The sequence below is a fragment of the Magallana gigas genome, chromosome 1 (assembly GCF_963853765.1).
Source record: "Magallana gigas chromosome 1, xbMagGiga1.1, whole genome shotgun sequence".
In the NCBI taxonomy this organism is placed as follows: domain Eukaryota; kingdom Metazoa; phylum Mollusca; class Bivalvia; order Ostreida; family Ostreidae; genus Magallana; species Magallana gigas.
In genome coordinates this window covers 11,581,077-11,606,834 of record NC_088853.1, presented here as the reverse complement: position 1 = coordinate 11,606,834, position 25,758 = coordinate 11,581,077, and the positions used below count along the sequence as shown (strand labels likewise).

At 34.1% G+C, this 25,758-nt stretch overlaps 1 protein-coding gene across 1 annotated transcript; it reads right to left on the bottom strand.

The window, feature by feature from the left end:
* Positions 1-1,063: 1,063 nt before the first annotated feature.
* Positions 1,064-25,637, bottom strand: LOC136274947 (uncharacterized). Its single transcript, XM_066083018.1, has 6 exons — positions 24,559-25,637; positions 20,902-20,992; positions 8,701-8,871; positions 5,652-5,734; positions 3,447-3,522; positions 1,064-2,701 (listed from the first exon to the last, which is right to left on the bottom strand). Exons 1-6 carry the CDS (start codon positions 24,850-24,852, stop codon positions 2,490-2,492), a joined length of 927 nt encoding a protein of 308 aa, XP_065939090.1. The 5' UTR covers positions 24,853-25,637; the 3' UTR covers positions 1,064-2,489.
* Between the last annotated feature and the right edge of the window lie 121 nt (positions 25,638-25,758).

Below are 25,758 nucleotides of genomic sequence, written 5' to 3'. Positions count from 1 at the left end.
TTTGCAACAATTATTTCTGAGATTACCCATAATTACCTGTAAGTTCAAGAATATATTGCATGTATGTCTCTGTTAGCGATATGTATTTGTATTCTAAAGTCGTCATAATTGTTCATGTACTTTTTTCGCTCTTTCCTTATACCTGGGTTCGGTTGATAAACGTAGGAGCATCTAAAACATAAATGTAATCAAAAATAAAAACATGAATTTAATTTTTTTTTCCTTTTTAAATGTCAAAGCCATAGTTTTGCAATCAGCATGGACTCATATTTGGACATTTAAATGCTTTTTTATTGTCACATCATTTGTGAATTTCTCAAATGTATTTTAGCATGTCCTGTCGGGTATACGAAAATGATATCGCACACCACCTAGACTTAATTGTGATTTGTATCTACAGCCAATTACATCACTGCGGCGTCTGACTGTCAACAAGATAATGGAGATCTGGTGAAAAAAGATAGACCAAGAATGAGAGATATCTTTCTGGACTTTCTCTTTAGTAAGTTTGCAATCAATTTCATGTAAAAGTTAGACAAATTTCATTTGCAGCGACATTTTAAATCAATTTCCTTTAACATTGTGAGAAGTGTGCGAGTGAACAAAAAAGGCGCACAAAAAATATCATTTTGTTTTTACATTTACTGAAGATTACAACACTGTGAGGAGCGCGTTGATGATCCCGTGTGGAAACAAAGTCAGGAGGATATCAACGACATCTGAAGGTTCCATGATGGTTCCCGAATGCCTGTTTTCCTACAACCTTACATTGATGATCCAATCACCTAAATAAAGACCGATTTTGATACCGCATTCCAGATGACAAGTTTGCTGACCGTAATCCGATTTCCCTCCATAGTTACATGTGTGAACACAGAATGTTTTAAACGTTGTGGGTTTTTGCAATTATACCATGGATTTAAGTTCATACTGCAATTTCTATATTTCGAATTACATTTAGTTTTGTCCAAATAAATGATCTTTAGGTAAGTGAAAAAAAAAAACAAACAAAAAAAACAAAGAAAAGAAAAAAAGACATAGGAGAAAACCAACACAGCGACCAACTTTTTATTTTTAAGAACAACGAAAACATTTGACATGCAGAAAAACAAGTATTTGAAGGACTTGATAATTAACACTCACACTCATGTGCAAGTTTGGAATCTGGTATCTTTTAAGTAATCGTAAAACAAAAGACCAATGGGCCACATTGCTAATCTGAGCAACAAAAGCCTTAACTCTGATTAAATCAGCATTACAGTATAAAAATCATAATACCTTAATAACTGAGTACAGGTACTTGTTAAAAAAAATTTCTCAAATTTTATCAACAAATTGTTAAGGTAAATACCAAACCCCTTTGTCAAGTATCAACTGACCACCATGTTGTGCCAAACAAGAAGAGCAAATTACGTGTAAATAACTAATTGTGTCGATTCAAGGACCAATATGTGGTATATCTGTCCTCAATTAAACAATAAAATGCTTTCTTTGGTGATTCATACGGGATATGAAGGTAGCGATCATTGCAGAAAAAAAATTACATATCCGCTAAGTAAATGTGTTCATCTTTTTGTTTTTCATTGCACTTTTGTATTATGTGTTCTCTCTTTGTGGTAAACATACATTTTACGCATTAAATATGCGAGGTATAAATTTTGTTTTTACAAATCAAAAAGCGGGGGTTAATAACTGTGTCATCTTATATGAAAAAACACTGCATATTATATTTTGGTAATATATACTTATCTGGAAATTTATTATCAATGCCAGTTCTGTGTTTATGTTTATATTGTCAACATCCTGTGTATACACAGTTGCTGTGAGCATGGTGAGACTGTGCTAATTTTTTTCCATCATAAACATTCGGATTATTTACGATAAATATGATTGAGTTGGACAATTTGCAACATGTAAAACCAGAGTTCTCTATGAATCCACACACTCACAATACACAGTTTAGTTGTTCTTTAATATTGTCCAGATATTAGAGGGTAAAAAACTTTAAAAAAAAAAAAAAAACAAATAAAAAAAAAAAATCACAATATGCTCATAACAAAATAGATGAATAAATTTCCGCTATGGTATTAGATTGAGATTTGTTGACATTTTGACGCTCATTCGAATTTCCTCTTCACCATGATTACAAAATATAGTACACATTGGACAATTTCACTGAAACATTTCTAATTTTAAGTAGAGCATACATAAACACAATAGTATCCTAAACTTACCCCTTGGGGCCACATAATCAAGTTGCAATTGAAAATTAATAGGGGGACCTTATTCGAAAGTCATCAAGCTTACGCAAGCTGAACGCAAAAGTGAACTTAAAACACGGAACTGTCCAAAAACGGTACACAATATTCCGGAAAGTGTCAGCATACCCAATACAACATAAATCGGAATTCGGGCTAATGGTGCAACGTATCAGAATAATGAATCAAGTACATGCACACTATTCATATTTGTTAAAGCAGTGTCACAAATTACTTTTCACAAATAAAGTACATAGTGTCATGACACGAAAAGTCATCCCATCTGCCGGAATGCAACATCGCACAGTTTTCAGCAGTTCCCCCATCCGGCCGACCGTCAAGCCATTGTGGATTTTGAGGAGCACTTTGCGAATGAGACCAGCGCCACATGCCTTCTGTTTCTTGCTCTGTCAGACCAATCCAAAAACTTCCAATCCCTGGAACTGATTCAATACAGACATTTTAATTTTTTAATATCAACTTTTTTTCTTTCTTTTTTCATTGAGATAAGGTGCGCAGCACAGTCAGGGCTGCCACATTTGTTCTTGTGATTAACAAATACAAGTAGAGTAAAATATAACTATCAATTGAAAAGTCAAAAACAACTCTCATGAAGTACATCTCTTTCGTCAGATAACTCCTTCGTAAAAGAGGCAAATAGGCCTTAACGGTCACCGTAGCATAGTTTTGAAAATTTTGGCTTTTTTTGCATAATTGGCCCCACTTGTAGTGCCCCGGGGGTGGTAGAGCCACGAATTTTACACTTTAGATTTCTCTTACCATAGAGATACTAAAAATGGTAACATTTAGCCTTGTAGTTTTGAAGAAGAAGTTAAAATGTAAAATTGTTAACGCACGACGACGGACGGAAACAGATAGCAATAGGTCACCTTAGTAAACTCAGGTGACCTAATAAAACTAACCAAGTGGTTTTTTAAAAAAGTAATATAAGGTAAAAGTTTTTTTTTTATTAAATTGTGAAATTATATATGGGTTACCTTATGTAAAATCTTTCAGAAAATGTCACGAATTTCATTTTTATATTGTTTGCTAAATTCATGCAAAAACTGTCAAAACGCCGGCCGTTAAATGGTTAAGTAAGCCCTGACGATTTTAAAACAATTTATAATCTCTTTTAACAAATAAAGTTTTTAAATGTAAGAAATTGATGAAAGATGCAGAGAATACCTTTGGAAGCTATCCAGTTTTGCTCTTCAGCACTTTCTATTTCCATCAGTTGTGCGTTGATTTGATAACAATAGTCCTTTAAAATCAGAAAACAAACAAACAAATAAAATAGCATTAATTTAATAGGATAAGTCACACAGAAGAAAAAAATTATGATATAATTTCAGCGTCTAATAGAAAACTAAATAAAATAGGCACGGAACATCGTTATGAAAGTAAAATCGCAACTTCCCAAAAATCATGAAATTTCTTATCCGGGTGGTTGGGGGGGGGGGGGGTGCTAGTGTACCTAAAACCTAAGATTCACTGTTAATTTTCTTATTTTGAAGCGGGCAGCTTAACAATGGATTTCTTTAGCAAGAGTTTTTCCCCTTTGATTTATTTAATTTTGATATTTTAATTAATGTTTCCAATGTTAACCAATTGTTGTGAAGATTTTTTTTTATACATTATTATAAATAATGTATGTAAATAAGGTGTTTTGCATAAGTAGTTTCAGATTAGATTGGATTAGTTTGTTTATGTTTGATTTCCCTTTTTAAGATACAACAAATTATTCTAGGCCGGCACATATATAGGGACAGTGTCTATTGCGTTTCGGAAGAACAACTGTATGGGGTCAAACTTGAACAGGTACGGCTAGATTGAGTGTGAGGACAACCCTGCTCTATCTAATCTTCGTGTTATCTAACATACAATAGAGAGTGTGTGGCCATTCATGCTCTGTATCGCATAAATACAAGTATGTGGACATCTTTGCTTGTATTGGTGGTGGATGCGGCGGAGCACTAGTCTGTGGTCATCCCTGCTGGTGTTCTGGCCTTTCTAGCGCAAATGTGCAGCTCTCCCTACTTGCGTTAGGTTGCGTTGTTGGCGCAAGTGTGCAGTCATTCCTGCTTGTGCTAACGATGTTACCTGTTGAGTTGCGTAGGTGTGCGGTCATCCCTTCCTGCGTAACGCTGAGTCCCTATATATGTGCAGGAGCGGTGATTAAAGCCTGCACTTATAATTATTGGCAGCAATCAGAGCTATCCGATTCTATCTCGGGTACGGGCCCGCTGGGGAACATAGGCAGTGACCCCCTTGCACGTTACATTTTCACTCCAATTTTTTTATGGTCAAACTAAAATGAGGGAGGGGTAATTCCTTGATAATTCATTTTTTTAAACTGATAATATAAGGTAAATGCTTGCTGTGCCTATTTCCTACAATGCTAAGTGCCTGTAACAATATTTCTTCCTGTTTTAAATGAATAATTAAATCGGTATCAGCATTGAATCGATAGCATGTGCCATTTAGAAACGTAGTAATGTTAAACTTTTCCAAAATAGTAAAGCTGTTAAGCTTATCAATACATTTCCCATCATATAAAGTAAAACGGTTGTTTGGAGGTCATTATTTCCTGATGTAGAAATGGAAAGACGCTACTACATTAATCAAAAGATTAAGTTCCTATGGTATTATTGTTTTGTTGAATTTTTTTAAACTGTTGTAAAATAATTAACAAGTTTGAAGAAAGAACTATATTTTTGGATTTTGTATAAGGTCTAGATTTGATTCATTTCCAAATAAATATTATTGTTATGGTACAAGTTTCCAATTATAGCGTATCTAATAAATTCTTGATGATAACGAACAGTGTTCAAAATCAGAAGTCCAAAGCAAAAATACAAAACAGGAGCCGAACAAACACGGACTTCTAAAAAAAGTAAAGCTAGAATTGGGTGCCATGAAGGAGTTAGCATTCTCTTCTGACCGGTCCCACCCGCCGTATGCTCTCTGTCGTAATCGGGGGCAAACGGAAAAACCCGAATACAATTAGGTGGCTGAAAATTGTCTAATTATAAGTATGAAAAACGTCAGTCAGCATGCGACCCAGTGATTTCTTTTTTTTCCAAAAACTTTTGTGCAAAATTTTCATGATAAAGATGATTAATATTTTACACTTCTCAATTATGAAAACTTTGATGATCATAAAAATGTGTATATTTACTGGTTGTATTATTTTGTTATTCAAAACAAAAACACTTTTCAAACTTAACATCCGGAGTTGTTCGAACATTTAAACCCTAGAGCAAATAAACAACATATCGCTTCTCTGCGTTACACTAATTTACCTGCATTTGTAAAGAAATAGACAGGTCACTTTAAGTGGGAAAAACAAATACAACGCATTAATTTTTGTCAAAAATATACAAAACAAACCTTTGCATTTATCCAAGAGCGTTCCTGAGGAACAACACAATACATTTTTCCTCCATAGCTGTGTACTCCTCCGTATCCACAAACTGAATTGAACAAAATTATTAAAAATCAGGATCATATCAAAAACTGATAAACTAATAAAGTCTGCTTCCCTAAAATCATTTTTTACTTATCAAGTTTAAATTAAAAAAGAAATTATGCACACACCTGTACAACATAAAAAAAGTTATTAAGTTGTTTATAATAAATTAGCTTGAATATTCATACCAAATATTTATATCTTGTTTTTCAAATAAATTGTTAAACACATAGATCAATGTTATCAACATTTTGTATTTATATACTAAACAAAGAAAGAAAGGTTATATGAAAGTGTACGATTTTTTTTTTACTTTCGTTCAAATAAAATTATTAACAATATATGTCCTATGTAGCAGAGTTAAACTACATCTATTGTGATGAAAAAATCCTGATTATTCAACCGTACCGCCCTTAAACTGACGGTGAGTATAAGCCTGTGCTACACACAGTCTGACCACGTGTTTCCGCAAATTTCTTTGCAAAGAAACGTTTTGCTGTCTGGCAAAAAAGAAAATAAAAAAAAAATAGTTCATGAATCCGACTTTTGAAATGCCCCGATTGTCTGAAGAAAACCATGAACGCTGCGTAGGGATGCTCCAAGCTGGCATGTCCCAGAACGCTGTAGCAGCCTCAATCGGAAGGTATCAGAAGACGATCAGCCTTCTTTGGAGACGTTTCCAGACCACTGGATCTACCGATGACCGGCCCCGCAGTGGAAGACCTAGAGTAACCACCCCTAGGGAGGACCGTCAAATCCGGTTGCTTCATCTGAGAAACAGATTTTTAACGGCGGTAGATTGAGCTTAAAATGCTTTAGGAAGGAGGATTAACTCTCAGACGGTACGAAACAGACTGACGCGTTGCGGTTTGAAAGCCCGTAGACCGTACAAAGGAACAGAGCAGACAGAAGACCTCCCGATGGAACTGGGCGCGGCACCATTTGCGCTTCGGGTGCAAAACTGGTCCAGAGTTTTCTTTAGTGACGAGTCTCGATTTAGTGTGACATTTGCCGATGGAAGAACTCGTGTGTGGAGGAGACGTGGAGAGCGTTTTGCTGGTTGCTGTTTGACAGAAGTAGACAGATTTGGTGGTGGTAGTGTAATGGGTTGCGGAGGAATTTGTGGTGGAAACCGAACGCGACTTGTTGTAGTAAACAGTATTTTAAAATCCCAAAGATATAGAGATGAAATTCTCTACCCCCTTGTATTGCAATATCTGCGCACCAATGGCCCTGGCCTAACATTCCAACAGGACAACGCAACAGCTTACACGGCTCGAGCAACAAGAGAATTCCTAAACCAGAACAATGTTGACATGCTAGACTGGCCCTCGGAATTTCCGGATCTCTCGCTAATGGAACACGTTTAAGACGAGTTAGGTTGGAGAGTAAGGATGCGCAAACCCCAGCCTCATAATCTCTTACAACTTGCAACAGCACTAGAGAAGAAATAAAATAATATCCCGGGGCATGTAACTCAACGAGATGTATCCTCTTTGCGAAGAAAGTGTGTCGCAGTATTTAATGCAGATGGTGGCCATACACGGTACTGACTTGTGAAATTCGATTCTGACCCCAAGGTAGATCAAAAAAGTGTCCTAAGCCCGAGTGTTTCTTAAAGTGACTTTTTACAAAAGAATATTGTCAAGCATTGGTGTCTTGTTATCATAAACAAACACTGTTTTGATCCTTTGATTTTAAGGTAGTACAAAACAGACAATCTAAATGTTTCCTATAATTCAATTTCTCTGAAATTTTTATATTTTTTCTTTGGGATGAAATCTTTTAATACGTAAAATGTGAAAAAGAATCTGACCTCACAATTTTTGCCCACATCTCCCCAAACATACCAATGGAATCTCCTTTCAGTGGAGTGTAAAATGAAATAGTCATTGTTATAATTTTCGATGCCATTAAGTTATTTTTTCAAGATATGACAAATATTCGTGCTGCTATATAAACAGGAGAACTTTTTGTTACTTAAAAATACTGAAACAAATTCTAACTGGTAATTTCTCATTCAATATAATGTAAAACTAGTTCTTGTGAATACTCTTTTAAGACGAAAATTTACAGCACTTAATGGTATCTAGAAAGAAAATTTATGATTCAATTTGAATAAAATTTAACAGTATGATTGGCATGACCCTGGAATTAAAATTTATCAAAATAAAGAAAATTTAACCATTGGTTTTAGAAAAATTAAGGTTCAAGAATGTTTGACGGAGGTATAAATTGATAAAAATTTTAGATGACGTCATCATATTTGACCTGTTTATATGACCTTGAAATTTGGTTGACATAAAGCGTAAACACTGGTGGTGGTTGTGTCCAAATTTCAGGTCTTTACTTTGACAAAAAAACACAAGTTACGCATTTTAAAATAATATAAGGCTAAATTGCACAAAAATCATTCAAACAACATTCAAATGTGTGTTCTAAAATTATCGAAATACGTTGTATCCTTAATTTATTTGGCTTTGAGTAATTGATGGGTATGATTAATATTTTTTCTTTAGATAATGGACTGAAATTAATTTTTACATCATATTAAGTCTTTATTTTGTGTATTTCAGAAAATATATCAAATAAATAATTTCAGGGGTGTTTCGTACTACCTTAAATAAATTGACAAAAAAATTATTTATGCTATACCTTTCTATTTTTTTTGTTCAGTATATATGTTTGATTTGATGTACCAAAGAAGTTATTCAAAAACAATTGCCATCAACTTTGCAGAGCGTAAATCAACATGATTCGATAGCCTTGATAATTCTTCAGAGTAAACTGTAAAACCTCGCCAAAAAAAATAATTTTCAATGTCAATTGGTACGTGATATACATTTCAAAACCTAGAATTCAGAATTGTTACTTAGACTATGAACGATTAACAATTAAACTTTCAAAAATCAAATCATTGTAGCCACTGTGAAAAAATTAATTTTTATAAAAAGAATGATAAAAAATTACTGGGTGCACAGTAATAGCCTGGGGTACTCCAAATCTTGCCGGGCACACAGCTTGAAGTGTTGTTTCCTACTCCGATGTATCCAAAGTCACACCCGTATGTTACTGATGGTGGGGAGAACGTCTTTTGAGCGATGTATCCATTTGGTATTTCTGGAACAGGGTCACTACAGACTACAACAAGTGGAAAAGCTTAGAATACTCAGATGCATATATGCAATGGCATTTCACTTTGGTTGATAGGATCAATAATGTCGTCCAAAATAAATCGATGTGACACGTACTTAAAAAATCATGAAGTAAAGCCAATCTTATGTGATCTATTACAGTCAACTTTACAATTTTCTGCTATGATATGGTATGCGATTTTAAGGATATGCTGTGGTATGTGTATGCTTTGCTAGGAGATGTGTATGATATGCTATGAGAAATTGAAATGAAGGACTTAATGATATGGTATGGTATGCTATAAGATTTGTACAAAACGCCCCCATACACAGAGTTCAACACATTTCAATGTAAAATTGTAAGAAGCCAAAATTTTACCACAAATGAACATTTTTATTTTTTATAAATAAAAACATTAAAAACCGAGTTAAAATGATGGTTTTTGCTATGCTATGGTATGATATGACGAATAGAATTGTATGATATTGTATGAGATTCCAATACTCCTGTCAGCACTTTTCTTAAGCGTGTTACAAGCGACCCCGGTCTAAGGTCACCCGGACATAACGATATAAACAAATTGGATTCCGAAGAGCAAATCGACGACATAAAAGCAAGAATTCTATGATTGTACAAGAAAATGTCTTAAAAAACTTCTACAACTTGAAAAAATCACGTAAATCCTACTTTTTCTAGCCTAAACAAATAATAAATTAATCCATTCATAAATTTTGTGTTTGGTTTCAACAATGCTTGGTTTCGATGATGATCATGATGATCGTCATTCACGGTCATGTTCATTGGAATTGTGTGATAACTTCACACTAAAATTTAAGTAAAATAAACCAAATAATTCAATAACCAGAACGCAGCAACTGGATTTCTTGAATGTATATCTGATGCAAAAAAAGATCATCTTAGCACTTTGATGGAGAATTTCAAGTTTTTGTCCCCTTACAATGGTTGAAAGAGACATGTAGTTAAAACTATTCTCTACTGTATTGTAACTGGCATTAAAACATTTCTTACTTTTTGAATTGTGTTGTTTTTTATCTTAGTGTCTCGAATATGCTGATGGACCAGTAAATATTTGTAGGGACCAGTGAATTTCACTAGATCACTGCACCACTTGACCAGTGAATTTGTTTTTGTTTAAAAAACTCTGGTAATGTGTCTTATGAAATTAACATTAGTCTATCTCAATGAGGATATTGCAGACAGGTTTGGTTGGTCAGCAACACATGTATCCAGTGTATTTACAACTTGGATAGAACTCCTAAGCTTAGTGCTTAGCACACTAGTATTCAACCCACCCAGATAGGTAGAAATTTTTAAAATTTGCAACCTTCTTTCCAAAATAATACTTATCGAAATGTACGACATATAACTATAAGTTGACTGTACTGAATTTTTTATTGAAACGCCAAACAATTTTCAGGTAGCTGCCAAAATCTGGAGTGATTACAAGCACCATAATACTACAAAAATCTTAATCAGTATCACTCAAGCTGGACTGATCAACTTTGTATCTGAGGCCTGGACTGGTCATGCTAGTGATAAGTTTATAATTCTGGCTTTCTAAACATAATATGATAGGTTATGGCTGATGGTTCCCTATAAAAGAAGAGCTCACCCTGTTAAGGGCAGAGCTTTTGATTCCTCCAGGTAGCGAGGGGTTTTTCAAACGTCTGCTTCTGACGTGTCAAAAACTAAAGTTATTGCAAATAGTCGTATATACGTAAAGCAAGCAATACGCCGTTTGCAACAGTTTCATATCATCAAGAATGAAATGCCAAACACCCTATTACATCACTTAGATGATACAATTGAAATAATTGCTGGCAATAGCAATTTATACCCACCACTGCCTAGATATTAGGTGAGTACCTGTAATTTCAAATAAATGTAAAATTTAGTAATGTACTTGTTGGGCACATATGGTTGTTACGTACCTGTTATTGATATATGTTGAGGACTATTAATCTACACATGTTCAAATTTGACATAAATAAAAATTATATTTCAAAATCATTTTCATGGAAAGTTTAATTATAAATCTATATTCCACTACAGAAACAGTATTCAACTTGGATTACATCATAAGAAATTTTTAAATCTAGTGTATCTGTTGACAAACTGGTATGCAGTTTAAACATTACATGATTTACAAGTTTAACAAAACCAAGAAATAGTATTCAAAGCTGACTTTGACATGCTTACACATTTAAAGTGATATCATTTATCATATATATCACAACAAATGCTGCGCTGTGAAAATGATTTTACATTTTCTTGTTCTTGAATCTGCCGTTTACAAATCAAACAGAAATAACCACTTCCATTACTTTCAACATCCATTGGTTTTGGTTCACATTCATTCAACATTTTTACTTGGCATGAAATAACAGGTATATTTAGTTTTTCACAAACTTTTGGTGCAATGATTGTTTAAAAGAAATCAATCAAATTAATTTGAACATCTGCAAAGTATTTTTCCTCAAAATTGACTCCTTTTCAAAAAATTACCATTACAGGAATACACAAAAAAATCACACCACCTGCGCTTTGTAATGGTTATCTGTAATGCTTAAACTTGACAAACATAGCAGTGATTTTTTTTTAATGTCTATTTCACCATCAGTAGATAAAAGAAAATCTGGTGTGTATAAACAAAATAAAGGGCATGAATCACATTTTGGTTTCAATGATGATTTTACCTCCAAAAGCACATCACCACAACAGTTACATGACACCAACATATGAGGACTAGCTGCTAAATAAGAAAAATCATGATGTAAAAAGATTCCACATTCCCTAAATAACAAGGGACGTTATTGACCTAAATTTGCCGCGTTTCAAATATGTACAGCACATGACAATTTTAAAAGCCTTGAATTTATCAAATACACTGGTATATAAGAAAACTGTCCCGTTTTTAACAAGACGTCAAAATCTTACAAGGATTTCAACGCGACGTCATGCATTTTTACGAAAGAAACTGCCGATTTTTATTAAAGTTGTTTAATCCGGTTATTTTTTTTTTAATATTAAATGTTCTCTCTTAAAGGATGGCTTGGTATATTGTATGTATGACTATAAGCATAGCAATAGTTGTGTATAAACAAGGTTTAACGTTACATTAAAATACCGCGTTATTTCGCCGGTCCCTTTGCATCTGGGTCGGGGTGAGTTTTACTAAGAAAATAAGATTTAAAAAAAATGATTAGGCAAATTTTAAATTAATTTTTGTGCATTTTTTAAAGAGGTATAATGCCTTTTTCCATTATTACGCCTACACCTGTGTTTGGACGGAAAGTACCAGTTACTAAAAATAGCCTCAGGTACTTAGCTGTCGCAATATGATTTTCGAAACCTGGACACACTGTACTGATTCTATAATGGTGTCTGTAACAACTAATTTGTCTTAAATTCGGGAAAATCTGTGTATATTCTGAACTGTGATAAGTTCAAGCAAAATGCAATGGATCTAAGTGTAAATAGAGTACATGTATAGTGTTAATGAAGAGGTCTGTTTATATTGGGTATGTTCATACTCAGACTGAATTAAACAAGATAATTGAGAACAAGAGACACATTGGGCCACATCGCTCACCTGAGCAACAATGGATTTATATGGGTGTACAAAGGATATTATTTTTCCTCGGACTATAATGTCTCGACGTCATTGGATGAATCGCGTCACTTGATTGCCTTATAAATTTCTTTACACGGCGGGCGTCAAAATTTATACGGCAACATGGCGGACGTAACGTTATTTGAGCTGATTTTTTACACAATCGTTCAACCATACCTTTAATTTTTAAGCCCTAACGTATTTAAAGTGACCTCCCTTTGCCTGTGACGTAATTAAACGATCCTATATACAATGGTATTCAGGTTTGCACAGAGGACTGACAAGAAAGATACAAATTTAGAGACTAAGCCTATGAATTGAATTAGTATATAGTATTTTTTGTTTGTTTACATATCAAACTTTAGGTCCTCGACAAAACAAAACATGTATTAGGTTTGCTACTGACTGTTTACAGAAATTTTTACACAAATATCTGTAAACAGTCAGCAACAAACCTAACTAGAGGTACTGTGAGCAAGCTCACAATTGATACCCCCCGCTAAGAAAAATTTTATATTTTAACATTTTGAATTAATGGTATACTGAGCCGGATTTTTTCCACAAAAAATTTTCCACAATTTTTTTTTTCCTAAAAAAAAATTCATTGGGGCAGGCCATTTTCAGAGAGACGGGGATGAGAGTCTAAAAAAAGTTTTATGTGGCATGAGACAGGCTAGCTTTGTGTCAAATTTAAGCTTCCAATACTTCCATTAATACAAGACATGACACAGACAGAATTTAGCATTCTTGAAACAATGACCTTGAACTTCCTCAATTGACCTTGGGTCAAGGTCATGACACAGCCTTAGGTCATAAGCAATCTTTGTGTGAAGTAAAAACTTCCAATGTTTCCCCATAAGAAAGATATGGACCGGACACGAATTTTGCATTTTTTCTGCCAGTGACCTTGACCTTTCCCAAATGACCCTGGGTAAAGGTCATGACATAGCCTTAGGTCACAAGCAATTTTTGTGTGAAGTAAGAACATTTAATGCTTCTCCATTAGGAAGATATGGACAATCACGAATTTTGCATTTTTTCTGCCAGTGACCTTGACCTTGCCCAAATGACCTTGGGTCAAGGTCATGACACACCCTCAGGTCATAAGCAATCTTTGTGTGAAGTAAGAACTTCCAATGTTTCTCCTGAGAAAGATATGAACGGACACGATGGCACAGACACGCGGGCATGTTAAGGCTTCCCGATGCGATATGTAGAAAGTCACTTGTCTGCACTTCATACGATATGACGTCATAATTAACTTTGACGTCACGATCTGCATTCCTGTCGATAGTTCTCAGGGAATGTATCTTAACGTTAAAAGTGAATTATATCAAACCAGTATAATACCGCATGTTTCCTTTATATAGATGCTGCAGTTAATTCTAGACGTACAGAATTCATTCATATAAAAAACCAGTATCAAATAATCGGCAGTTTTAAAGCTTCGTTTTAAGTAAAAGACTATTTATAAACTAGTGGTTTGGAAACTCTCCCTGCTACGTGTAAACAACTGAATGAAGAAATTTTAATGCATGTAAAACCAGCTTGGCGCAGGTGAAAGATCAACACAATTTTAGAATATTTTACGTAAAATTGGTAGAGAATATAAGTACCAATGTGAATCGTGCTGCGGAAACCTACGGATTTACCCCAATTCTTTGTAAATCGCTTTTGATTAGTAAAAATTTGCATTATTTTGATGATTTTGTGGAATGCTTCAACAATATCTTCTATAAACGAAATATTTATTTCTTTCCCAAGCAAGAACTTCAAAGTTTATGACTTAACAAAGGATTTTTCTTAAAAATATGTATGGTTTAATGTCATTAATCACCTGCGCCGATGCGTTTTAACTAGATCATTTGCAATATTAGGATTCGCCTGTCACGTGATTACGAAGTACATGTGACGTCACAAAAATGCATCAAATATAATGTTTAACATCGATGTCAATAAATGTAACATAGATTTAAAGAAATACTCCCGGTAAAATTATTTTTGCCATGATTCAAATAATATCGTTTTCCAGCCGTATTTTAGCATCGGGACGCCTTAACAATGCTGCGCAGACGGACGGACAGACAGACGGACAGACGGACAAGGTGATTCCTATATACCCCCCCCCCCCCCAAACTTTGTTTGCGAGGGGTATAATAAGTAATATTGTGCCATATGGCCCCTCGGTAAAAAAACAATAAAAGAATCCCATAAAATAAACTGTATCCAAATTTTACACTAATTTTCCTACACTTAATCTTTGACATTGTACCCTTATGATCATGAAATACAACTTTTATCAAAAATAAGATCTTATGCCAGAAATAAAACTAAGTTATTGGTAGGTTAACTCAACTTCCCTTTATTTTAGTTCTGCCCCCCTCACTTTAAAAAAAGATCAAATTATAGATGAGAATATGCATATATATATAGGTACATATTCATCTTCAAATACATTGTACTAGCTAGTTATTGTGAAAGAAGAAAATTTGTATCTCAAGGCGCTCAAATTAAGAACATTCAAACATTTGATTGGTCTTACGCATATAAAAGATTTTTGTTTACCAGGCGTGAACTCATGCGACGTTTTATAACCTTACTCACTTGATCGATGAATACACTTGAATGTAAAATGTTATAATGTGATATGTTAAAAAGCTATTACATGTACATTTATAATAAATGCATAGGCGTCGAAACTAGGGGGTCCCCCTCCTCCCTTTTTTGGGGCCAAGATAGACATAGCTATACTCAAAATCTTTCTTTTTTTGCTTGTCAAGATTTCTGTTAAGGTCTAGCCCCCATTCCTCCCCCCCTCCCCCTCAATGAGCCTCAGACTGCAATGTATTGACAGGCTTATCGCTCTTTTTTACTAAGGGCCACCCTTTATTTTTATCTTTATTCAAAATCAACATTAACAAATGGCTACAATTCAAGATGATTGTCCGCTGTAATTTTCCCTTAAGAACAGCGATAATACATATATCCCCGTAACAGTAATTTTTTAAACTGTTTAAAAGAGGTCGTTTTTATTTAATTGTGTCTGAAAAACCAACAGAATTGGCGTAGATTCATCGTAAAGGGAGGGTCCCCAAAAAGTTGTTACAGCATATCATCCTTTTAATTTTTCTGTACAAATATTTAACGTTTAGTGAGACATTTCTAGTGATAAATTAAAATGTCAGCGTCAAACGTCGAATTATAAGCAAGATACAGAACTCACAATTCTTCTTGGTTTGAATCAATTTTATGTTCACAAAAGTTAATTACATTCAACTTAAGATTTTAAAACTTGCTATTTCCCATTCAGAATAAACAAAAGCATGGCCTCAGTTCTGTGAGCAAAGCTCTGTATCTTGCTTATAATTCGAAACTTGACACAGCTGAATATGGTTTGTAGGGAAAACAGGAAAACTGTAAACAATAAAAACAGAAGAAATATGCACTTAAACAAAGAAAGAGCACAATTTTTTTCTCATAATATATATATTACCTATGTATTTCTAGCAGCAAAAACAATCCCTGTTTAAACTGAAAATGCACAGCATCTTAACAAAACACGGTGCATTATAATAAATCATTACGTAGAGATCGTTCCGAATTACCAATAGAATGTATAGTATTTATAATATACTGTAAACGTGGTTATATTGACGAGTTCAAAATTTGACGATTTTTTAGTAAGAGACAATTGGCGAGTTTTAATTTTGACGAATTTTTGAATAAGAGTAGGAGTTATCTATCTTTGATTTCTTATAATGCCAGGGTTAGAGTTATCTTTCTTGCGAACTCTTTTACAAGCGATGGTATTAATAAAATTTAACTTTGATTGAAAAAAAAGTCTGTAAAGATTTGATGGAATAACATTGTTCTTTGTATTCTGTTTTTATTCACTATACGATATTGTCTGAGGTAACAAAGTAGGTCAAACACGGCATGATAATTACGCACGCAAATTTATTATAGAATGTTGTGACGATTGAGTGATAATTGCATTTAAAACATGCTTGTTTAGATTTTATGGGTTTTTTAAAATGCTAATTACATGTTTTTATAGCTATTTACATAAATGAATCATTAACTTTGATCTAGTCCTAAAGGGATAATGCCGATTAAAAATTTCTGGTATTAATATGCTATATATATGATGTGAAGTTTGGCGAGTGGAAATTTTGACGAGAAAATAAAAATCGCCAACATAGTCAAAATTAACACATCGTCAAAATTTCCACGTTTACAGTAATATGTTGTTAGTGCATCAGATTTTGCTCATTTTGGGCATATAACAATTAACTGTCTGATTTACTGAAGTCTTTATTTGATTCGATACGTAAAAATTCGAAAATACAGGCGATATTTCACCCCAAGTTAAAAAGCATAAACGAAATTTGAACCAACGTAAAACCACGGTCACAGGAGCTTTCAGCTCAGGTGAGCTAAAAAACAGAAGAATAGATACATGTAACTTAACCTCTCTATTCTGTTTATGTTTCAAGTTAAGTGAGAAAAAATATTTCTTAGTGGATTCGATCCAGCGACCACAAAATAAAAAAGACATCCGCGTTACCACTAGACCATACATCTAACGTTTTAAGGAGATGCATTTTCATTATATATGGCTATATACATGATTGTATTAAAAAATACACTAATTCATTTATTTGTCTAATTTTCAGTATGAAGACCGTTTTAAACCAAAACTAATTTAATGTAAACGTGTACTTTAATAGTATACTACTTTCCTATATATATATATATATATATATATATATATATATATATATATATATATATATATATATATATATATATTTATCCCCAACAAAACCTGAATATTTTAATGATTAAGACTCCTAGAGCATAGTGATTGTGTAATTTGCGTCTCTTTAAATATATTTAAACTAAATATTGTGTAATATTGAAAATGTCTAATGTTTGCAAAATGCTATATTTGAGGCCAAATCGTATATAAAGTGCACTATACCTCTTTGTAATTTTTCTGATTTTTGTTTTATTTACAAGCGATGGAAAAAGCAGGTTGAATTGTTGTTGATTGTTTTTCCTTTTGATAAACAAATCTTGTCGTAAACTTAAAATGCTATACGAAATACATATACATTAAACTTCAAGAAAACAATCGATGCTTCAAGCTATAAATTTAATATAAATAGTCAACAAAAATGGTGTTATCAATTTGGCATTTCTTTTCATTACGTGAAGAAAACATTATGTTTGAAAATGCTAACGCAATGTACAAGTCCATTTTAATAACACACAAATAATCATAAATAAAATGTTTTAATTACTTTTGGTTAAAAGAAGTTTAAAACAAATACATGTATCTGTTTAACCATATCTACGTGAAATTTCAACCGAGTGAGCAAAGAAAGATAATAAACAGGCATTCTGAGAGTATTGCATAAGCAAAACACGTCCCCTACCGGTTTGTAGAAATTTGTGAAAACAATGCACTGTTATGCAGAAAATCATTTCTTACCGTCTCAACAGACCAACCCGATAACGAACCAGATTGTAATAATACATAAAACTCTGTCGATTAAATTTACAACACAATGGTTGACACTATTTTAAAGAACTTATTTGTTTGTAAGAAACACTAAAAGGAATGGTCCAAGAAATGCACGATATTATTACTGACAACATACTTTCCTCGTTTATTTGATACACACCGAGCCCGATAATGAGCCCAAACATTAAACAAATTGGAATATAAAAAATTAATTTTCTCGAAAATATGTCAACCAGACGCTACAAAAGGGTTAACTTGATCTTTGACATTTTGAAGCTGTTCAGCAAATTTCATATTATTCCTCATACGCATAAAGAAAAAAGTGTGGAAAACTGAAGTGGGATAGACAGACGGACGGACAAACAGACAGACTGACGGACGCAGAGGAAAGCTATAGTCCCCTCCGATGAAAACCGGTAGGGGACTAATAAGAATATACAAAAAAAAACCATCATGTTCGAATATTGATAATCGATTCAATACATTATATTGAATAATTGATAAAACAAGGTGAAAAATATATAACAAGTTTTTACCTGAAAAAAAAGATAGAGAGAAAGAGAGAGAACTCTAAGAGTTAATACATATTCATATAAAACATATGTAATCACTGTTTAATAATCATAGGGACACTACAAACATGAACCCCTAAGTAGAGTAATGTACTTTGACGAACAAGGACATCACTGTTCCGTTCCGCTGTCTTCACTGTCTGTTTCATCAATCACACGGGCGGCGTCTTTCAAATCCACGGCCCAGTCCTGCACGCCAAGCACGGGCGTCTCTTAATGTCTTGCATACGAGAAGTACCATACCACGCTGGTAATATAGGCACAGCCTGACAGGAACCTATCACGCAATATCCTGCTTTGCATTTACAATACCACGCCTGCGCCACTCCTTCTCCGTATTGAATCCAACAGTGGTATTTTTTTGAAGAAACGTGGCGACTCTGAATGCGTGCACTGACATTTTCAACATCTTCATTTACATGAATCTCGTAGTTTCCGTCTTCATTAATATGTTCATTAGTATTGCACCTGGCCATTTTTACCTGATAAATTCCAAGAGTTATCTCACGAATTTCTTCTTCAGAGAGTTGAGGGAACTATGGAGCCACACCTGAGGCGTCAAATTTTGTCCATGTAAATGTTCGGTCGATTCCCTTGGTTTCAATCCAATTCCGAAGTTCGTTCGGTTGGCGAGATAAATACACCATCTTCGCTGCAAAGGCAACATCCTCGTCTGTGTGTCCAGGGCTAAGGGGCGGGCTGTACTTGTAACATATTGCGGATATGATCCTAACATAATCGCCAACATAATGTATCTGTGCTATCAAGGTAACGCCACCTTATCAACCTGCCATTCGCTGATTCTACCACCCAGCGCGCCTGCAAGTATTTGACCATACTAAGTATTCGGTGAAAAAAAATCCGAGATGATTAGTCATATTTCATAAAAACTATTCCTTTAGAAATATCAAGCTTTCTCATACCTTAGTACCTAATCTGGAGCTGTTAGATTCTTCCGTGCTATGCTATTTACAACCTCTCGCTAAAAAACATGGCATCTCCATCCTAATTCCTTTATCAGCAAAAATCTTAGCTGTCTCGGAAACCACGATCCACGATAAAGGTGTCTCTTTCTCTAAGCCAATTTGTCATTTCCTCGACATCCTTTGTATGATATGGTTGAGAATACTAGCATCATTGTTCCTTGAGTCCGCGAGATATGACCCGAGAACGGAAACAATATACCCGTGGGTCGTTAGAACCAGCTTAAGCTTAATCTTAGGCATATCGTACCCAATATCGAACTTGACCTAGATATTATCATGATAAACATAAACATGAATTACATGTATATTGATTAATAACAAATTTTATTATGTTCCCTGCGTCTTTCTGGTAACGTGTATATCCGTCTGACGCCATGCGGCGACCGGTAACCTCTTGCATTATTTAAATCTTAATTTTTGAAAACTGAGAAGCGTTACGATTTTAAGTCTCATTATCTCTTTGATAAGAAGCAATGTAGAGGGGACAAAATTACCCAAAAAAATGTAAGTTCTTCTCGTCTTCAACACCATTGAGGAAAAATATGCAATTTCATGGTGTCCAGGAAAATTATGATATTCCTTTACCCTTTGTCAGGGTTAACGTCAAAGATATGAACTGTCCATGAAAAATTATAGCTTTTTGTTTATTTTTCGTTTTGGGGGAGGGTGATTTTATAATGATGTTTGTATTCAACCACACATCATTTTTTTAAATTAAAGTTTGCAGATATCAAATAATAAAAGCGGGAAGAACAAACAGTGAAATCGCAGATTAAGGTAAGACTTCAAAATAAAGCTTAAAATGCAATCATGAGAATCCCTGACAAGTCCAATTGTGGTCTATATTACTTGGGTAAACAGTAAGGTCTATTTGCCTATTATGGTAATAAAAACATTTTTATCCGAACAATGATCACATGTCCTTGACTCCCTTTATCATGAATTATTAGAAAGAAAAATATTATGCGTTTGCAATTGTTTAGCTCTTAAAGACCTTATTATCGCAAAATTGCATATATATTTTTAAATTTACCTCTAAATGAATACAAAAACAATCTCAATTTATTTAAAGCTTATATCGGACTTTTAAATGTGAAATAAATAAAACAGATAATGAATAAGCTTATTAAATATATTATTACTCTGGTCAGCCACATTAAAGCTGACAGTATTATCAAAATTTGCAAACAAAATCTAGATATGTTCCTTTGCAATTATGTGCATGTGTTTAGTTTAGAAATATATCAATTTAAAATTCAAAGAATCTTTTTGCATTCTATATGCTGAAAAAGATCTGTAATATACGATACTCACAGACAGGCATACACACAAACTGATCGAACGTTGTACGGATACACTTGGATTGTAGATTACAGGTCACACCAGTTCCACATGTTCTGTTGCTCTAAGATTTAAAAAAGGAAAGGTAGTTTTAAAAAATTATAGATTTTCGGATTAATATATGGAGCAGAATTTATAGACTTAAAGTTACCAAAAATGGTTACCAAAAAGCAACCGAACGAACTTCTTTAAAAGAGGACATTTCTTACTGGAATCACATTTTATCCTTATTTTCGGTTTCATTTGTTAGATTCTCTGAAAAATGGGAAGAGGGGCAAATCCATGATATTTCCATTTATTATCCCCCGCGCAACTTGTTGCGAGGGGGATATAGGTATGCTGCTGTGCATGTGTGTGTGTGTCCATTGTCAGCTTTTTAGCAAAATTCCCAGAAAACCCTCCAATGAATATTCATTCAACTTTTGTGCACTTTTTTCGCATGATAAAATGACAAACCCTTTCGACTTCCAAGTCAATTGATTTAATGTTTTTTTTAATTATCGTAAAAAAGCAAAGTTAAAAACATGAATTCTATGTACGACTTGACAATAGGCATTTCCGGTAATTTTATGTACGACTTTAAAAAAATCGCTACTGTGGTTCAAATCAACAACTTGATATATTTGGGATTTTAATCTAGTAAAGGTAAAAAAAGCAAACGTTTTGTAGTATTGAAGGGTTAGAAGATTGCCACAGGTAAAAGTTGAAGCGGGCAAGAAATTAAAGTCATCCGATTGACATCGAAACAAGCAGGTGACTTTCGGACAAATGTATCCGTATTACTTACAATAGAACTAGTCCAAAATTCGGAGGATACTTTGACAGATATCGCACACTTATCACGCGAAGATTGTTTCATATCAATAATAACTGCCTATCAACTATGGGTTGACATACCACAAGCAACTAGAATTGTCCATCAGAGCAGACTACAGATCGCTAGATCTTCAGCTTCATTTCATAATATACATGTATACGGATCGTTAATGTATGTTTATATCAAAATGAATGCCACTTAATGAATCTATATTATTTAACTTAAAAGCATATGTGTACATGTTTTTGAATTTCTGCTAGGAATAGGAAAACTGTGCAACCACGTACATGTAACCCCCTCCCCCAATTTATACACCACAAAGCTTGGGAATTAGGATAAAATAGAAATTATGAATTTAAAGTGGTTTTTAGTAATACTTCTATCATATTTTTTTTGATTTGATAAATTTTGATCTGATAAATATACATGTATTTTCCTAATTAATGCATTTCCCCCTACAACGAGTCATGTCGCGAGGGGATGCTCCGCTTTGCGGTGCCTTTGTTATATATAAAGTTAGAAAAAGTACCTGCTGCAAACATAGGGGGAAGCAGCTACCATTCCCCACCCCGATGCTACGTGCCTGTGATATGTACACATGGTGTGCCCTGGAGTATTCTTCTGTGATCACAATTTGGGCTCGGCCACTTATCGGCGCGCAGAAACTTTAAACGAGACATTTTGGCGCGAAGTCCTGCTTTACTATTCACGCAACGGCTGAGATCTCGATCCGATGGTTTGAATGAACTCATCCATTAAGACAGATTCCTGGGGAGGTGGCCAAATGAACTACATATATCACACTTTGGATCGAATGTTTTGGAAGAAATCTATCAAATTAACACACTTGACTAGCAATTGTTTTATGTAGTCTTAATGTGCCTGGCGTACTATATAACTTCAATTTCAATCCTAATTTCCTTATTTTAATATCAATTTTTTACATGCTCCCAAAAAAGTGGGGGCCCAACTCAATGGAAATTCAATTTTTTATATGTAAATTTTAAATAATCAGTAGCTGCGAGAAAAATTGTGTGGGGGGGGGGGGGGGCACCCCCCCCCTCCCCCTCATGCTATGTGTCTGCTCTGTAGCGATGACCCCCCCCCCCCCCCCTTTTCCACTTTTCAAAAATGGATAATCTATTTTTAAATCAGGAATACACACGTGCACAGTTTGATGAACATCCCTTTTACTTGAAAACTCTTGTTCACTGATCTTATTACATCAAATTTAACATTTCCATCAATTGTATATATAAATGCTGACACATTAAACATGCATCAGTTAATCTTTTTTGTAAAAAAAAAACACCAAATATGTAGTTTTTATGATATAATGTCGCAAAATGACGGTATTTAGAGGAAATGAACTTTAAACAGGTTTGTGTGGATTTTTTAGGGCATTAAAAATGTACATATGAATATACGAATATTTTTGCTATTTGAGGATGTCCTTGATTAAGCGGTAACCCCACTCCGAAAAAAAACACGCTAAAAAGAATACAACCAAATGCATTATATTTAGATATCGTATCATCTTGTCGTACTTTTCGCTTTTGATTTCTGTGTGTGTTTTTGTTTGTTTGTGTGTTTTTAACATTTTTATTGCATTTACAAAGAGATTAAAATCTATCTTTTACACAAGACGTACTGTGATCAAGCTCACAATTGATACCCCCCCCCCCCCCCCGCTAAGAAAAATGCATAACTCATGTGTTTTTCTATAATAGAAAATATTGGATGATTCTATTTCACCGTCCACTTTCTATAAATAACAATTGGTCTATTTTTTAAAACTGTTAATGCTAATATGAGTACACAAACCAATATGTAATCTTTAAATTCCATTTTATTTCAAGTTACATGTAACTGTTAATGCATGAGGACATTTGCATCCTTATGTTAACAAACATGACTCAAATCAAACGAAAATTCACATGTCAAGCAGCCATTTAAAATGGACATTTAGAATTATTGGTATACTGAACCCTATTTTTTTCCGAGTTGTTTTTCCCCAACCATTTAAAAAAAATACATGGGGCATGCCATTTTCAGAGAAACAGGGGATGAGAATCTAAAAAATAATTTTATGTGGCCTTAGACAAGCAACCTTTGTGTCAAATTTGAGCTTCCAATTTTTACCATTAATGCAAGATATAACACAGACAGGATTTAAGAAATTTTTAAACAATGATCTTGCACTTCCTTAATTGACCGTGAGTCAAGGTCATGACACACCCTTAGGTTACAAGCAATCGTTTTGTGAATAAAGTACTTCCAATATTAGTCCATAAGAAAATATGGACTGAACATGAATTTTGCACTTTTCTGAAAGTGACCTTGACTCTACCCAAATGACTTTGGGTCACGGTCATGACACCCGCTTGGGTTAAAAGCAATCTTTGCGTGAAGTAAGAACATTCAACATTCTTCAAAAGAAAGATTTTGACCGGACACAAATTTTGTAGTTATTCTGCCAGTGACCTTGACCTTGCCCGAATGACCTTGGGTCAAGGTCTGACATACCCTTAGTTAATAAGCAATATTTGCGTAAATTAAGAACTTCCAATGTTTCTCAATCCGAAAGATATCGAACGGACACAGACGGACGGACGGACAAGGCGATTCCTATACCCCCCCCCCCCCCCCCGCCTTCGTCCGCGGGGGATATAGTAACTGAAAAACATTGCATAGACGTGAGACATCATAAAATAGGTTAGATATATTTATCTGTTGCAGAAAAGGGAATGTCTTATCTCGAATGAAACGGTTTTTAATCACATTATGAATTTAATGAAATAGGAACTACATACCGGATGCGATATTTCGAGGTAAACATAATCTTGATCGTTGATCAAAGAAATATTTTCATCCTTCGTATGGCTGTTCAACTCACACACAAAACGTTTACGATGAAAGTTAATAGAGGAACACAAAGAAAATGCTTCACATTCTTTGAGGCACATCTGCATTCCAAAATTGTCTTGTACCATAAAAGGAACTAGTGGTAACTTCTTCCCGAACTCTTTGGTACTTTCTAATGCATTTGATAGACAAACATATGCTACTAAAATACGCTGAATATCCATTATATTCCGAAACTTCATTTTGTTCCCCTTTTTTTCACTAGATACTGTTGGGTGATTGATTGGTATTTTAATACTTAGGAGTTAAGAACGATATATCATTTGTTCTCTCTATCAAACTTCAGATTATGTGTCTCACGAAGTATTTCTTTAGATGATAAATCGAAACGCATCGAGCTGCATCGGGTTCTCTTGATTGGTTTGTTTATCACCTCCTTTCTGTAAATTATTAATTCATATTTTTTCAACTAAAAAGAAAGGACTGTCGTTAATATATTAAATATATATTCATTTATATATTGTTCGACTGAGTTATTCGTTGAAAGATTATGGATTGGTTCGGATGAACTGGGTACCTCATGAATCTTACATTGATAGAATCAAACAATTTTGCACAGGCATTATAGATTGCATTCCGGGTTCAAACAATTAAAGAGGCGTTTAGAAATACAGAATCAGTCTTCAGTGGGTCTTCTGGCTTTGATCATTCAAAAATGTTCTTTATTAGCTATAGTATAAAGAGCATTTATTACCCTTTAGTGAAAGGCCAGATAAAGGCCCATTGGCTATAAGTTTTGATTAATTTCAAAGGAGAGTATCGATTGCAACTGCCAATAAATGAAGGCAACATCATCAGTGAATAATTGCTACCGTTGGGCGCTAGCAACTACGGTAGTTTTTTTTCACTGAAATTCGTATGCCTTACTCCATGGTAGGATTCTGGGAATAATCTACTACTGTAGATAAACTGTACCATATTAATTTCGTTTGATCATCTTTACATGAAGTTTTGTGTTTTATTTTAAATGTCAAAAAGTTACAGTAGCTGAGGTCTTATAATGCAAAGTTATTTTAAATAATATAAAATATAGCTAGTTTTATCTAGTTTAAGCTCGGAAAACAAACTTCAGATATATGTTTTTCGTG